The sequence below is a fragment of the Lepisma saccharinum genome, chromosome 26 (assembly GCF_977018435.1).
Source record: "Lepisma saccharinum chromosome 26, izLepSacc3.1, whole genome shotgun sequence".
Classification (NCBI taxonomy): Eukaryota; Metazoa; Arthropoda; class Insecta; order Zygentoma; family Lepismatidae; genus Lepisma; species Lepisma saccharinum.
In genome coordinates, this window is record NC_139254.1 from 27,278,293 (window position 1) to 27,294,526 (window position 16,234).

At 36.2% G+C, this 16,234-nt stretch overlaps 1 protein-coding gene across 1 annotated transcript in view; it reads left to right on the forward strand.

The window, feature by feature from the left end:
- LOC145979775 (uncharacterized) overlaps nucleotides 1-13,252 on the forward strand; it is a 240,510-nt gene extending 227,258 nt beyond the window's left edge. The window contains exons 30-33 of the mRNA XM_083112754.1: nucleotides 1,755-1,966; nucleotides 5,861-6,066; nucleotides 10,486-10,621; nucleotides 10,843-13,252. Coding sequence (XP_082968880.1) covers nucleotides 1,755-1,966; nucleotides 5,861-6,066; nucleotides 10,486-10,621; nucleotides 10,843-11,031 — 743 coding nt within the window. The 3' untranslated portion in view covers nucleotides 11,032-13,252. The remainder of the gene's footprint in view (nucleotides 1-1,754; nucleotides 1,967-5,860; nucleotides 6,067-10,485; nucleotides 10,622-10,842) is intronic.
- The last annotated feature ends 2,982 nt before the right edge of the window (nucleotides 13,253-16,234 follow it).

Consider the following 16,234-nt stretch of genomic DNA (forward strand, 5'->3'; position numbering starts at 1 on the left):
GCAGGCTTGCCTTGATAAAAACACCGCTTTGTGACATTTTAGTCTTTCACGGGCTCCGCAAAAATGCCTCTCGACAATGTCTGGGAGTCTAAGTATCCTGGGAATTATGCAAAATTTGAATTGCATGCCGAAGCGTGCTTTGGTAGCTTACCTTGTACGTACGCCACTGGATTGTCCAGTCAAATTATGTCCAGTCTCCTAAGAAAGGCTAATGATGTGGTGAAAACTTCAGGAAGTAAAAGTAAATGCAAAAAATGGAGTACTGTCTGTGTGAAAATGTTGTCATGTGGTGTTAATTGTGCTTTATCTGAGATGTTTGAAACCATCGAGTGTAGAGTAAATTATAATTTCCTCAAATCCCTTTTGGCATTTACAAGTGCAATTAAAGTTGTGTGATCGCTTTCTGAAACATTTCAAAATAAAATAAATTAACTCTATTTAGTTCATGCACACTTATGACTTTCTGCCAAAGGGCTTTTTGTCCTAATGGCTACAATCCATTGTTTCTTTTAAGAGCATAAACACAAAACATTCTTAGGACTCAGCCCTGCCGAAGGTAAACAATTGGACCACATGTATCTAGAAGTTTCTCCCTGGATATCTAATGTAACTATACTCTGTCCTAGGAATTTGTGTAGCAAGTAAATGAAAGCGAGTCCTCTGCGGCATGAAGGTGCTACTCGATTGCAACTACCAACCATTTGCAGCAGCATTCACTACAACCTACACCTGCACCAAGAACTAATCAGCCATGGACACCCTACCCCCACCCCACATCAACAAACAAATCACCAGAACCACTCCAATGCTATCCTCACCCCATGAAGATTGAACAAGCCCTTCAGTCCCTCCTCCCCATCCTTGACAGTAATCCTTACACCAGGAATATCTTTCTTGGACAAACCCAGGCCATCGTGCGCCAACCTCAAGAACACTTGGTCTGAAATACACCAACCCTCCTCACCCAAACACTACCAAGCCCACAATAAACCCAGGTGCAAGGCCTGCACCATATTCATCACCTCCTCCACCATCCATACCCCCACCACTGCTGCTGGCAAGGTCACTCTTCACCCGAAGGGCACCTGCATCTCCCCCAACCTTATTACATACATCTTGATCTGCCAAATCTGTGGTGACTTCTACCTTGGCGAAACCTCTACCCCCTGAACCTCAGAATCAATAACCACCGTTCTTCAATCCAAAACTCTGATCTCACACCAACAGCCATAACACTACCTTAAACGACTGTTTCTGTGTGGATATTATCCACTTATTACCCCCATCCACAGACACCTCCTCCCACAGGGGATGGGAAAGGGCCTACATATTGAAAATGCACACAAACTACTGCACCCCCTGGACTAAATCAAGCCACCCAATAATCGCCACCACTCCTCTTTTTCCCTCCCAAACTTCACCTACCACCAACCAATGTCATCTGTTTTCTTCTTCTGTGAACATAAGGCAGGTTGCAAAATATCGACTCCTTATTTCTGTGTTTGGTAACTGTTTACTGTCTCCTACCTCACATATTGTTTTGTGTGTATATATATTAAGTTGTGATGTTGCAGTACAAATTCCACTTTTGGGGGAGGGGACTTCTACATAGATTTAATCAAGATGATAGTTATAATACAATATACCCCACATAATTAATTAAAGCTCATCAGATCAATGTAGATCTTACATATCTTAACAATTTTTGTGTTGAAAGTATTTTATATTATACAAATACCATTGTTTCCTTGCAGTCCCAAGCAGACTAAGAAATTTACATCTTGTATCCAGGAATTCTACATCTATAGCAGTTGAGTGGGATTATCCTGACCTTGTAAATGGAGTTCTCAGATCATTTCTAATTAATTTTGATGAGATAGACTCTTATGATGCTTCAAGTTGCTGTACATATTACCCTATTAAGGAATATCCTGTGACAAATGAAAGGCCAAGTTATCAATATGAGGTGAGTTCATAAATGTATTTGCTTTGAATTCATTGCTGTTTAGTGTGTGTAATTCAATACTCATTTTGTAGGTTATGGAGGCAATAATTGATTCATTGATTTGTTGTTTTATGTCTACTTTATGCACAGGACGGCTAATTTGGACTGGACCTACAGTTTAAAGTGGGATCCAAACCACTGTATCGTGTGCCTCCACCGGGTATCGAACCTGGGACCCCTTGATTGAAAGGCGACGACGTTACCACTACGCCACAGGGGAGGTGCGTGGAGGCATGATGTTTGTACATTTCTGTGGTACTAATCAGCTAACAAAAATTTTACGTGCATATAACCTATCATTATGTTACAATCTGTCAGAGTCACAAAGACAAAGCTTTGGAATGTCACTTCTTAAATGTAACTGAAATACTGTTAGTTGTTTTGCTTGAAAGTAATTCAGTTGGAGTTATTTACTTATTTTGTAAAGTAGTACCTTTTTTACAGTTACCATTACTTTAAGAAGTAACTATAAGTTATTTTTTACAGTTACTTTATTCTGGATAATCTATAACTTGTAAAAATACATCAAATTATAATAAACCTGATATATTTAAGTAGGGATAAATAATTCAAATTAAGCTTTACACGTAAAAACAAAAAATGTGTATAACCAAAAGTTTGCATGCCACTATTCATAACACATCATCCTATTTAGTGCCAGGGCCTGATAAGTGGCTATTTTGCATTGGTGGCATGTGGTCAGCACACAGAGTACCTTGTGCCACTGTTTACTGGCTTTCAAGATCAATACTTTACCTCACAATGGCAGCAAAGATGGGCAGGGATGAACAGCTGCCTTCCTAAAAATTCCTGTATTCGCTGCTCTTGGAGAAAGAAGGAGGAAATCATTTTGTAGATAAGTAGTAGATATGGACTTACACCTAAACAGAGAATAAGTAGTAGAAAGGGAAAACTGGGGAAAGAAATGAAACAAACAGAAAAGAGAAGAGAGTGAAGGATAAAAGCACATATGAGTGGAAGAAGAGTTGCAGAAAATGATGAAGAGCAAGCCAGAGAGAGGGAAAGAGAAATGAAGACATACAGGAACGACAAAGATTTGTGGAGATAAATTAGAAAAAAATAGGAAAAGAGAAAAAGTGGGTAAATTGAAAAACAATATTTTTAAATTTATACTGGCATTAGCTTATTATGACATATATGTTAATTTTGTTATTGTTAACTTTTCAGGATTTTGAAAGATGAGAGGTATGTTTTGCTACAATTTTTGTCAGGAAATGAAGCAAAATAAACTCTTAAACATGAGATTTAGAATTTACTTACCTGCACAACTCACTCTGGATTGTGAATTGTTCTGCAAGCAAGGATGTATTTAGCAGGGTTTCCAGGGGGTCCAGACCTTCCTGCCCCCAAAAGACTTACTATGTGCAAAAATTAAACAATCAAAACAATAAAATAATAAAATAACTAAAATTAAATAATGAAACAATGTTTCTTGTTTAATCAAGGCTTATTTAATTTTGCCAAACTTATTGGAAGGCAAGAATTATACGAGGATATTAGGATCATACAACTCTGACTGATAGTGCCATAGAAGATTTATCACTATTTATAATAATATGCATAAAATATTACTAGGAACTTTACTTTTCCTTTTCCTTTTTTGATAATCAATAAATATTCCATTCTTAATCTATTTGACATTAATTTCTTTGCCAATGCCTACCTTGTCTTACAAATTTTGCCTACCTTCACTACAGGCATGCTGGATAACGAATACGTGCTGTTATATCACTATTCTAATACCATATTTTTACCTATTTGTAATGAAAATATAATATTAATTTGAATAATTAATACTATTTTAATTAATTTAATATAATTATAATTATTTTAATTTAAAATTATTATTATTATTATTTTGAGACATTTGGTTCGGATCCCACCCCCGAATTATATTTCTAGATACGTGCCTGTCTGCGAGTTATGCAAAATCACATGAAATTGATTAATTCTGCTGTAAAAATTTGAGAAGCAAAATTGGACTTCTTTACACAGGAATGAAATTAATACCTACCATGCCCAGCTGGAAATGTTTCCAATTGGTTCCGATAGCGAATATGAGTTTTTAGATACTCTATTGGAACTGATCTGTCTATCGGAACTGATTGGCCAATTGGAACCAATTGGTCAATTATAATAAATTGGTTTCTATTGAACAGTATTTTATTGTTTTCAATATATTGCTTATGAACAATTTTTATTTACTCAAATGTAAATACAATAGAGAAATCATATAAAACAACTAAATTAAATCTTTAATAAAGCATGTTGAATTTGTAACTTAGAAAATTTAACATACAATTTTCTTTAAATATATGAACATGTTTTTAACTCTGTAGCTTCATTGTGTTTAACACGCTTATAGAAAATCGAAAAACATACTGCTTCAGTCATAAATTGATGTGTTGTTCTTCCTGCTATGGCACAGAGAGCTTAGCATTGCAAGATAAACATCTAAGAAAATTTCAAGCAATAGAGATGAAATATCTCAGAAGAACAGTGGGGAAAACTCGAAGAGACACAATAAGAAATGAAAGAATAAGAGAAGAGGTAAAACAAAAGAAGACAATGACTGAAGTAGTAGAGGAATGCCAGCTGAAGTGTTATGGACATGTAAATAGAATGAATGAAGATAGGAAAGCCAAGCAAGTGATGGAGATGAGGGTTGAGGGTAGAGTAGGAAGAGGCAGGCAAAGAAATACATGGGAAGATAGAATAGAAAAGATAGGACTAAAATATGGAAAAACTAAGAATGAAATGAGAAGAATGAGTCGAGACCGGAGGGAGTGGATGAGATGGACAGAACAAGGTACCCGATGCTTAACGGCATAAGGGAATGGAAGAGAAGAGAAGAAGAAGTTCTTCCTTTATACGTGTGAAAACAGGAACAAATTATTTTAAACAAAGAATCTGACCCACAACACTTGAAAAAATTATAAACAAACAAAATGCTGTCAAGATTGACTTAGTTGACCAAAAGATTGTTTATTTTTCCAATTGCATTACATACACATAAGAATAACATAACTATGGAAATTCCATATTGCAAAAAACAAGAACTAATATGAACATTTATTCCAACTACTAGCTGCTTTAAGGTTGAGTTGGTTCTTAAGAGTTCATCTTAAGTATTTATTAAGATAAATCTGACTTCAGTAGTATGCATTAGAATTTAGAAGAAATTCAGTTCAAGTGTGCTGTTTTTCAATGAACTTCTAAATCACAGGAAATGTGGTGTGAAGATTTAAACTACATATGCCTTGAGTCAATAAATGAATTTGTAACATATTTATTCTACAATATATACAAAGTTACAATTGGATACAATTCACCAATTGGAAAATGTCTTTATTTTCCAATTAGTTTCAGTTGAGATTCTGATTGAAACCAATACATTCTGATATCTATATTAGGCATCCAATAGAATCTGATTCATTCCAATTAAAATCAATTGAAATCAATTCAATCCAATGGAGATTTCAATTGGAAGCAATAGAAAATTCCAGCTGGGTGTAAATGTGCTATTAGGAAGGAATTGTTTATTTCTTGTAATAAGTATTTTGTATAAATCAAATTCAGTACAGTATTCACCATTTTAACACCGAATTACTTTTTGTATGTCACTTTTGAACTCAAAATATGCCCAGTTTTTGTACTGCAATTTTGATTTTTTATTTGTCATAAATATGTGGCCCCATTTTTTACATATTGATGACTTACTATAAATACTGATGTATGCCAGATATCCATTTATGAATTTGATTTTACAATGAAGTATATGCAAATATCAATTAGTTTATTTTTTCTTACACAAGTTATATTTCTATTTTCCAGTTTACTGACTTGAACCCAGCTTCTACATACTCCATTAGTGTGTCAGCCAAAACAGTTATGATGGGGCAAGCTGTGCAGCTCAGCATTTCCACGCACCCTCCTACGCCAACACTGCAGAAACCTTCTGGTATTACAAAACATGGGGATTCAACCACAATGTTTGAGGTTACATTTAGTCCACTTGAATCGCTGAAGGAGCTTGTAAGGTCAGTATGCAAGTGTGTAAGGATTGATTCAGATTACATTACATATAATTTGACTTATCAAGATCTTTCAGAGTAATTAAAAGGTAATAGTTCATCAAAAGATAGCAACTAAGTAATAGGTTTTGTTTCTTGTGCTTGCCGTTCCAGTTTTTTTAATTTGAATCATTTTATCAGTTAAATTAAAATATGGAATTACACAGTACAACATTCTACAAAAAGGAGTAACATATAATGGTATACACTTATTTAACATGCATTCAAAACATAAAGTCATTGCCAGTATACAAGTTACATCAAAAAGATCCCTAAGGGAACATAGATTTTAAACAGTGCAAGAGTACATTGACACCGTAAGTGGCAGGAATAACAACAATAATGTAACAAAATAAAACTGCCCTGTCATTAGGTTTTTATTTTTCCTTTGTAACTGTTTGCTGTTTGATTCAATTTATCTAGATGTAAGTATAGGTGACTATTTAATGATCAATATGTGTTTGTGTGTATACATATGTGTACATAATGTCATAGCAGATGAAGCAAACATTGAATATACAGGGTTTGTCTGGAAAGTAATGAGCCTCATTTTTTTTAACACAATTTATTGATCGTACACTACAAAAACTTAATATTCCTCAAAGTACATTCCTTGTGCATCAATACACTTTTGCCAGCATGATGTCCATGCTCTATAGGCCTTTTGAAACTCCTCTGGGGGGGGATGTCCTTGAGAACTGCCATCGTGGTTGCTTGGACGTTCTCCACAGTGCCCAGATGATGTCCTTTAAGCACCCGTTTCAATTGAGGGAACAAAAAGAAGTCATCCGGGGCTAGGTCGGGACTGTAGGGTGGGTGGGAAACCGTTGGTATGCTAATCCTGGTCAGGTAGGACTCACAACAAAGGAGGTGGGAGAGGGTGCATTGTCATGATGCAGTTTCCATAACCCTTGGAACCCCTTTCAGACTCGGGTGACCCTGGCGTTCAGTCTTTGAAGCACTCCCTTGTAATACTGAGCATTGACAGTCAGGCCAGCGGGGACGAACTTGTGGTGCACGATTGCTTTTGCATCAAAGAAAACAATGACCATGGATTTGACTCGGGATTTGCACATGCGAGCTTTCTTCTGGCACAGTAACAATGTTGTGTGCCACTCGGAGCTCTACCTCTTGGATTCCGGATCATATTAAAAAATCCATGATTCATCACCAGTGATAACGTCCAGGAAACTGGGATCATTCTCACAAAGTTGTTTCAGTTCCTGACATGTTTCCCCGCGATTCACTTTTTGTGCGTCGGTCAACACTTTCAGCACAAGTTTAGCACAAATTTTCCACATGCCCAATTTTTCCGATACAATCTCATGGACAACTGTTTTCGGCAGGTTTAACTGTTCAGCCATCACCCAAACACTCATTGGACGATCTGTGTTGAGCAATTCGCGCACACAGGTGACATTTTCCTCCGTTAGCGATGTTGAGGGGCATCCGAAACGAGCCTCCTCGTTGACGTCTTCCCGACCTTCTCGGAACGCTTTGTGCCACTTCTTTGCCTGCGAATAGGACATGCAGTCATCCCCAAAGGCTTCCTTCAGCATCTCGTATGATTCCTTTGGCATCTTGTTCAGCCTGACACAAAATTTCAATGTGTAACGTAGCTCTAACGTTTTCTCCATCGTAAGTACGATGAGGTCACTGCACAGAGGTTCACACCGCAGCACATCCTGACTCACCAAGAGCACTGAGGCAACTAACCCCGGTACCACTGGAAAGCTTCAGGTCCCTCCCACTCGTTTTCACCGGTACACCACTTGGCGCTGTACAGTCGCTTCACAGACAAATGGGGCTTGTTTCTTTCTGGACAAACCCTGTAGAAAACAAATTTTTAGCCAATTTGTCTCAAGAAAATAACATTGAGCATGCATCTATTCTCTTTTATTTATATTATATCTTGTATCTCATGATATCTATTGCATTTTATATTATATTATGCCTGTAATTTTATAGATGTATTCTAATTGTGCATGTACAATGTAACAATTCCAAACTTTCGTAAAGTTGAATGGATGCTAATAAATCAATCAATCAATCAATAATAGTTCATCAAAAGATAGCAACTAAGTAATAGGTTTGTTTCGTGTGCTTGCAGTTCCAGTTTTTGAGGTTGAATCATTTTCTCATTTTATCTTGACTGTGTTGGTTCATGCAGATGTATGGATAATTCTGTTCTGGTTTTCCATTCAGTAATTCCAAGCACATGACATATACTAGCAATAGTATCATATATTTATATTAATTTCCCTAAATATGGACCAACAAATATCACACACATGTATCACATATATCACACAAATATCACAAACACATATCATTACCTCATTAGATATAATTTTATTTATGATATTACATTATTCACATTCCCTGCATTTTGTTCATGAATTGATAAATAAATGTCTAATATTTTAATTTTGTTGTTACCAATGATATTAAATCTATCTTGAAGAGCATTTTTCCTCCTAGATATTGACCCATTTCTAAATCAAGATTCATTTTTGTTACTGGCAATTTTTGCATACTGGTACACAAGGGCATGTAGTGACATTTGGGGTCAAGCAAGCTACTCATTATGATTCCACTTCACATGAATGTGTAATATTACTAATAATTACAGCTATCATTATGATATTAAAAGACATATGCAGGTTCAAATCAGCAATACTATGTACCCTACTTGAAAGAATTAAGTACCCTTACAATTGTGTAATGGTTGTTCCGGTTGGATTATGTTAAAATTTGCCTCTTTAAGATTAAATATTTACTTTTTAAAAATGTAGCTACCAAGCGATTTAAATATTCACATATTCACGTTGAATATTCAAAGTGGAGGGTTGAAAATATGTTACCTTGGCTAGTACAATTGACGTAAAGCAACCCCTTCCCTCGGCTGGAACAAACATCCCTCACTTAGTAATTTCCACTTTGAGCATGAAAACTATTTAGAAATCAACTGCCGAAATATGTACATTTATTTCGTTACTTGGAAAATTCCAATCTGCATAAGCTTCAATCAGAGGTGAATACGAGTGCCTTTTTTAATTGTAGGAATATAATCTTCTTTTTCAACTGCAGATAGTGGTGCTTCATGTATTTTGTCAACTGTATTTGCCATTCATTGTGAGATTGAAGCATAATAGAAAGAAAAAGTCAAGCAAAAGTCAGTTGAAGACCACCATTTTATCCCTTATCTTCCCTGCCCTATGACAGTGTTGCATACTCTAAGCCCCTGTCACTGGAAATAAACAACATATTCATGAATATGTACATGGAACTATTTCTTTCTCAAAAAGAATAGCAAACTCTACTAATGTTTATATGGTATAATGTGAAATGTATGCAACTCTTGCAGACACCCACAGACACAAGCGATTTCTTCATCACATATCCACTCGCCAGAGCCCTGTGTAAACTTCCCAGGTGAATAGTGGAAAATCAACATAAGTCCACATGGAGGCAGGCTGTGGTAAATGCAAAAAGAGAATTGCTTCTCTCTCTTCAGTGGAGAACCAGCGTAATTGAAAAGGAAGCACGAAAACATTTTAAGTGAAGCAGAATCTTAGTTTCAGATCTTGAAAGCACTTTATGCTTTCATAGAACATGCAGGAAGAAAGAAATACATTAAATATTCTATGAGAACTTCTGAAATACTATGCAAGCAGCACTTGCCCTGCCTCTCCTTTGTACAAGCTATTGCTATCTCTTCCAGGGTATGCTTTCACTTCTTCAACATTTATGTTTCAAGGGAAAAAGAAAAAGATGGGTAGTGAGACATTAACATACCTGAAACGACTTTCTTATTTTTTAGTATTATGCATTTATTTACATTAAATTATTATCCCTAATCAAGAGGTGAAAATAAACTTTGATACATGTTTTAACTGCACAATAATTTTATATAAATGGCTAATAACCATAACCCCACAGTGCTACAGCCCTTGGCGGGCCTTGGCTTACCTACCGACTGCTGGTCTCCCTCCCACACTGTTCCTCCGTCACCTGTTATAGCGTGGAGATCTCAGACCAGTATTGGGGTGACGGGTGATCAGCCCGACGAACCTCCAGCCGTTGTTGTAGGTCTTCTTGACCGGGTTACGCTCACTCACTCGGAGCTTCCCAATTTCCTCATGATGGTGGGTTGCCACCAGCCCTATACGTAGGCCGAATAAATTCCGACCAGAGCCGGATTCGAACCTATGCCGTCCCGCAGCGAAAGATCTCAAGATGAGTGAACGCCTTAATCCGCTCGACTACGAAGGAGGACATAAATGGCTAATACTTTCACTAAGAACCATTTTGTTGATATTACAATTTTTGACTGGAAATATATGTAGTGTGTGTAAAAGTGAATGAATTTAATTTCTTTTCTAGTCATTACCTAGTCATTGTAGTAAATGATGGAGCTAAAGGCAATCTTCCAGATACACAAATATTCTCAAACACAGTCATGGAGCAATTGCAGGGGATGGTAGACACACCATTTTATGTAGCACATGAACTGAATCAGGTAAGTTAAGTAATTTATTTTCTAGTTCAATAAGAAATGTTTTCTATGTGTATAAAATAACTATATATCACTTAAATATATACTGTTACAAATCATATACATATGCTACTCTTATTACATTATTAAACATAAGTACCTACTTGTTTCAGAGGTATACATTTATTAACATTGTGAACCCTTTCAATTCACGTGCTAATAAAAAGGAAACTGCTCCATTTCAGGAAACATTAGAAAACAATCAGATGGTAGTTCTTGGTTCAGGCGGTTCCTCAAGAAGCAGTGTTGGTGTATTTCAAGATCCTCCTCTCAAAACCGATTCTGTTTATCGTGTTGGACTTGCTGTTGTCTTGGAATATGATGGGGCATATGCTGTTGGATATGCAGAGAGTGAACCTTTCTTTACTGGTTGAAAATATGTTCAGTTAAAAAATAATAATGTCTTGCAGTAATACCATAGAATGTAAAAGTATATATCTAAGCTAATCATATATAAGGGTAACATAAACATACATTTCACATATTTCAATTTGTACTTCTCATTTTTAATAAAACATATTTTAGAAGATATACTATTTTATAAGTACCCATATTTTACATTCCAAGGTTGTACATGTTACTAAAGGGTGATTAAAAAAGCACGGCAGTTTTAATATATCAAAATACGAACTTTATTTTCGAAAAATACATGCACCAAGTACAGAAACATGTTAATAAAAACTTCCCATTTCAGGTACGGAAAATTATATCGGGCATATGACCCCCTCTACTTTGCTGGCACGACAAAACTCTCTTCATGAAATTGTTGATAACAGCCTCACAAACTTGCATGTCGATCTCGCCGGTAACTCATCGAATTTCATCCTTCAACTCGCCGATGTTTCTCAACATAATCCCATAGAAAAAATCCCAAGAGGTTAAATCACATGACCTTGAGGTCCATTGCTGGTCACCACGAAGCGAGACGAGCCGATCTGGGAACTTCTCGTGAAGCAATGCAATTGTTTCGCCGGACGTGTGGCAAATCTTGCTGAAACCATAAATGTTCAATGTCCATTGCATCGAAATGAGATCACAAGAAATCTCTGATCATTGTACGGTATTGATCTCGATTAACTGTCACTGCTTGTACTGCTTCATCTTCAAAAAAATAAGGGGCGATGACACGACCTGCCCAAAAGCCACACCAAACCGTCGGTCGGTGTGAATGCATATCCTTTTCATGAACCGGGTATGGATTTTCTGATCCCCAGATACGGCAATTTTGCTTGTTGACAAAACCGTTTAAGTGGAAGTGTGCTTCGTCGCTGAAGATGATTTTCCTCGCAAAGCCGTTGTCTTCTCAGAAACCAGCCAACAAAATCTCGCCTCTTCTGATGATCAGGCACTTTCAGTTCTTGGGTTAACTGAATTTTATAGGGGTGGTAATGGAGATCATGGACAAGAATTCTCCGCAGTAAAGAATATCCTATGCCCAATTGTTGGGAACGGTGATGAACCGATTCCTTTGGACTAACACTCACACTGTCATAAACCAATGCAATGTTTTCAAAAGACCGGCCAGAACACGGACTCCCAGATGTTTTCAAGTTGACTGTTGAACCTGTTTCATTGAACTTTTCCATAAGTCTGAGAACTGTTGATTCATTCGGTGCTTCATCACGCCCGAAATTCGAATGAAGTCGTCGGACAGTTGTAGCACAACTTTCACCATTTTGATAAAACGTTTTCACAATTAGCACACGTTTCTCCATTGTGAAGCGTTCCATGTTCACACACAGACTGAATTCTGACAGTGCACAGTTGACAACAATATGGCAAGCGATTCTCAACCAATGTTTTTTTTTTAAATCGGAAGGTTCACAGAATACAATGTACTACACACCATTGTTGCCAACCACGTAATAACAACAACATGCCGAGCGATTTCAAACCAGCACGCTTTTTAAATCACCCTTTACATTATCACAGATAATAAAATGTTATATGTTGAAAATTGGTAGCTACCAGTCTCCAAAAATGCTTCATTGATTACACTGTATAATGCATGTAAATTTTCTAAAGAAAAATATATAGTTAGTATTGCAAGAGAAGAGTTTCTTATTTTCAATTATTGCTTTCTATTCATATTCTAATTATTTATTCTTTCTTTAACTGAAATTTCAATATTTTTATATAACAGCCTTTAACCTCTGATTTTTAACATTTTCTTCATAAAGTGACTTATAAAGATGGTACAATATGACTTTTTTCTGCTACTGAAAATTAAATTTACTACTCGAATGAATCAATAGGAAATTTAAAATATTCTGTGAAGAACATGAATAGTTAAGTTACTTCCATAATGTGTGTAACAAGATGAGTACAAGAAATGTAGTCTTAGAAAATGCATGTTTAAAACTTTATTTACAAAAACCAGGATATGAGCTTCGGATTCTGCAGGAAATTACAAGCTATTTATAGACATATTTTACAGATAAATCAAAATGCATGTATGAGATTATAACAGCAGAGTACTGATTAATCTAGTCAATCTCTATTGAAATATCTCAGTAGCTGTAGGATATAATGTGCCTGTGTAACTCTTCAAATCTGTCCAATGATACAATTTATGTAGAATATTGTTTGTGTTGTATACCGTTTCCTTCTGTTGTATATGACAATAAAAAATGAAGTTCATTAATTTAGGATATTTAATCAAAAAAAAATTCATTGTACCTGAAGATACTTAGATTTTTCATGATGTTGTAATTCAAATTACATAGAAAACAGATTTTTTTTTTAAAAAAAATAATTTGTTCTGGTTGCTATATATATATTTTTTTAATTAACCATGGTCTAAGGTGCATGCTTTGGTCTACAGAAGTACAACAGCCATGTCAAACTCAAATCGTAAGCATAACAATAGCATCAAAATTCTCTGGGTCGCATCTGGAACCCCAACCCCTTGAAGTCCAAAACTAAGGGATTGGCCTCTAAGGTCAGATTCCAGTGATTTGTCTTGCCAAATCGATATGTTATATGTAGAGTCCCCTCCCCAAGTGCCAAAAATTATCAATCCAAGGTGGGGGCAGGGTGCATGATACCGGAAATCACCTCATCCCCTTTCACAAACCACCCTTCTTAGAGCTAAATGATTTCATGCATGTGTAATCCCAAGCAACCAAAAGTGGTTGGCCCAACCAACCGCACTGAAAATGGTTGGCCCAATGCAAAAACATACCGTTGACCAACTGTAATTTTGGCTGTGGTTAAAACGTTGCGCCAACGTATGGTTTTACGTTGAGCCAATGTATGGTTTTATGTTGGGCCAACATATGGTCTTATGTTGGGCCAACGTATAGTTTTACGTACTGAAAACTAAAGAATGGATAGGTTTATGTTCTGGTATATACATAATATATTGTGAGAAGTTATTTATGAAAACAAGAAAAATATACAGCACTTTCTCAGTCCTTTGGTATCATTGTTTTCAAGGCATCATACCTTCAAGTGGTAGCACAAAAACGTTCTGGAGTTTACTTACTTTTACACCTTTCATTGAATTTAGTCTGCACATAACATTGTTTAACCACCTTCACAATAATATCTGTAAGAATGTTCTTGTTCTACTACAGCAAAAGAGACAAACAGTAAGCAATTCCGAACACATCTTTCATCCACGGCAGCTGTCAAAGGGCTGGTGAGTGACCGCAAGTTAAAAATAGCTTCTACTTTCATTAAAAGTATATTATATTTCCAGTATATGCTGTGACTGTAATATTCGAAAAGAAATACTGTTACATGTTACTTATTTTACATTCTAGAATTTTCAGCATACTCCTGAAAGTTGTCTTAGCATGATTGATTTGTTGATTGATTTGTTGTTTTAAGTTCACTTTATGCACAGTAAGGCTAATCGGGACTGGACCTACAGTTTAAATTGGGATCCGAACCACTTCTGCCTCCACCGGGAATCGAACACTGGACCCCTTGATTACTGTCTTAGCATGAGAAAGTTGTTTTAAAAACTGATTTTGACTCACTTTCTATGGTTGGGCAAACGTTGGCAACCACTGTTGGCCCAATGTAATGCCAACATCAATTTGCCAATCAATGTAAAGCCAACCATTCCCACATAAAAGCTGATGTTAGCCCAATGGTGGTGGTTACTTTGGATTGTAATGAAAAATATTTTAATTATAATCCTTATATTTTTTATTGAAATAAAATAAAATTGAATTTTTTTTTCATGGCGAGTGACACCATTTTACATGTTTGTTTCAAATATAAATTTATTATTACTTTTTAAATGAACCACCTATGGACATTTTTTTTTTAAGAAACTAGCTTCCCATTGTCTGCATTATGTTCTTGTGAGCAGGAAACTCTTAATGAAGACAAGAAATGTTTGTCATTCGTTATTGATTCTTGGCCTATTTTATTTATCTTCATAATGGAGAACAGCTGTTCACAAATATAAGTGTTGTCAAAAATCGCTTACATTCCAGCAACAAAATGGCTTACTCGAAGATACTACTGTAGGATATTTTTGAAAATTTTGGAACACCCACTTCGTAATATTTCCCTTTCAATATTGGCTTGCATGGTAATTCAATAAGCTTCATTTGAAGGTCAGGACTTGTGCACGCAGCATTGAACAAGGAAGTCATCGTGTTTTTTAAAGTCTTGAAACCCATTTTCAAATTAATCAAATATAATTTTTACATTGAAAGAATATTGGCTTAAATCAGGTTCAATCCTCACAAGTTCGAAAATGACTGATATTGAAAAAACTTACACTTTAAAATTATATATACTAGCTTTCGAACCCGAAAAAAACGTTATAATTTCGGAACAAAAATACCTAGGAAAATGAAATTCACAATGCATATACCTTGTTTCATGCTGAATACATGATCGTCACAGCAGGTGTTGCAAGTGTCTTCCCTGGACATCCAGACATGTTTATACACGGCGTTGCATATTGCGAAAAGTCCGATATAGAGTCTGCGGTGTGATCTCATGAATCGCATTATCGATGTTGTTTCGCAACTCTTGCAGTGATCGTGGTATGTTTCTGTAGACACAACCTTTAAGGAAACCCCATAAAAAGAAATCTGAGGATCTTGGCGGCCACAATCGTTTGGAGATGATCCTGTCACCAAAAAAGGACTCAATTTCTGCCATGGATACGTTGGAAGTATGGCATGTCGCTTTGTTTTGTTGGAAATAACGGCGACGCAGTTATTCATCATCCAGCTGATTCACAAATGCACTGAAGATGTGTAAGTAAACTTGTGTATTTACTGTATCTTCAAAGAAGATGGTTCCAATGGGAAATTGCACACCAAACTCCCACTTTCAATGGTCCTTTACGGCATCCAAATTCACATTGAACGGTCTGATACGATCCCGATATCCAATATTTCTTTACAATGAACATGCGTTCTGGTGCAATGTACCGATCCATCCTCGAGATGCAGGGACTCTTGCATCACACTAACCCACACGCACCACTTCCCCTGGCGCTACCTATCGTCTTTGTTTTGGCACGTGCATTTATGTTCAACCCTGCCTCGTGTTCAGCATGAAACAAGGTACGTGTATTGTGAATTTCATTTTCCTATGTATGTT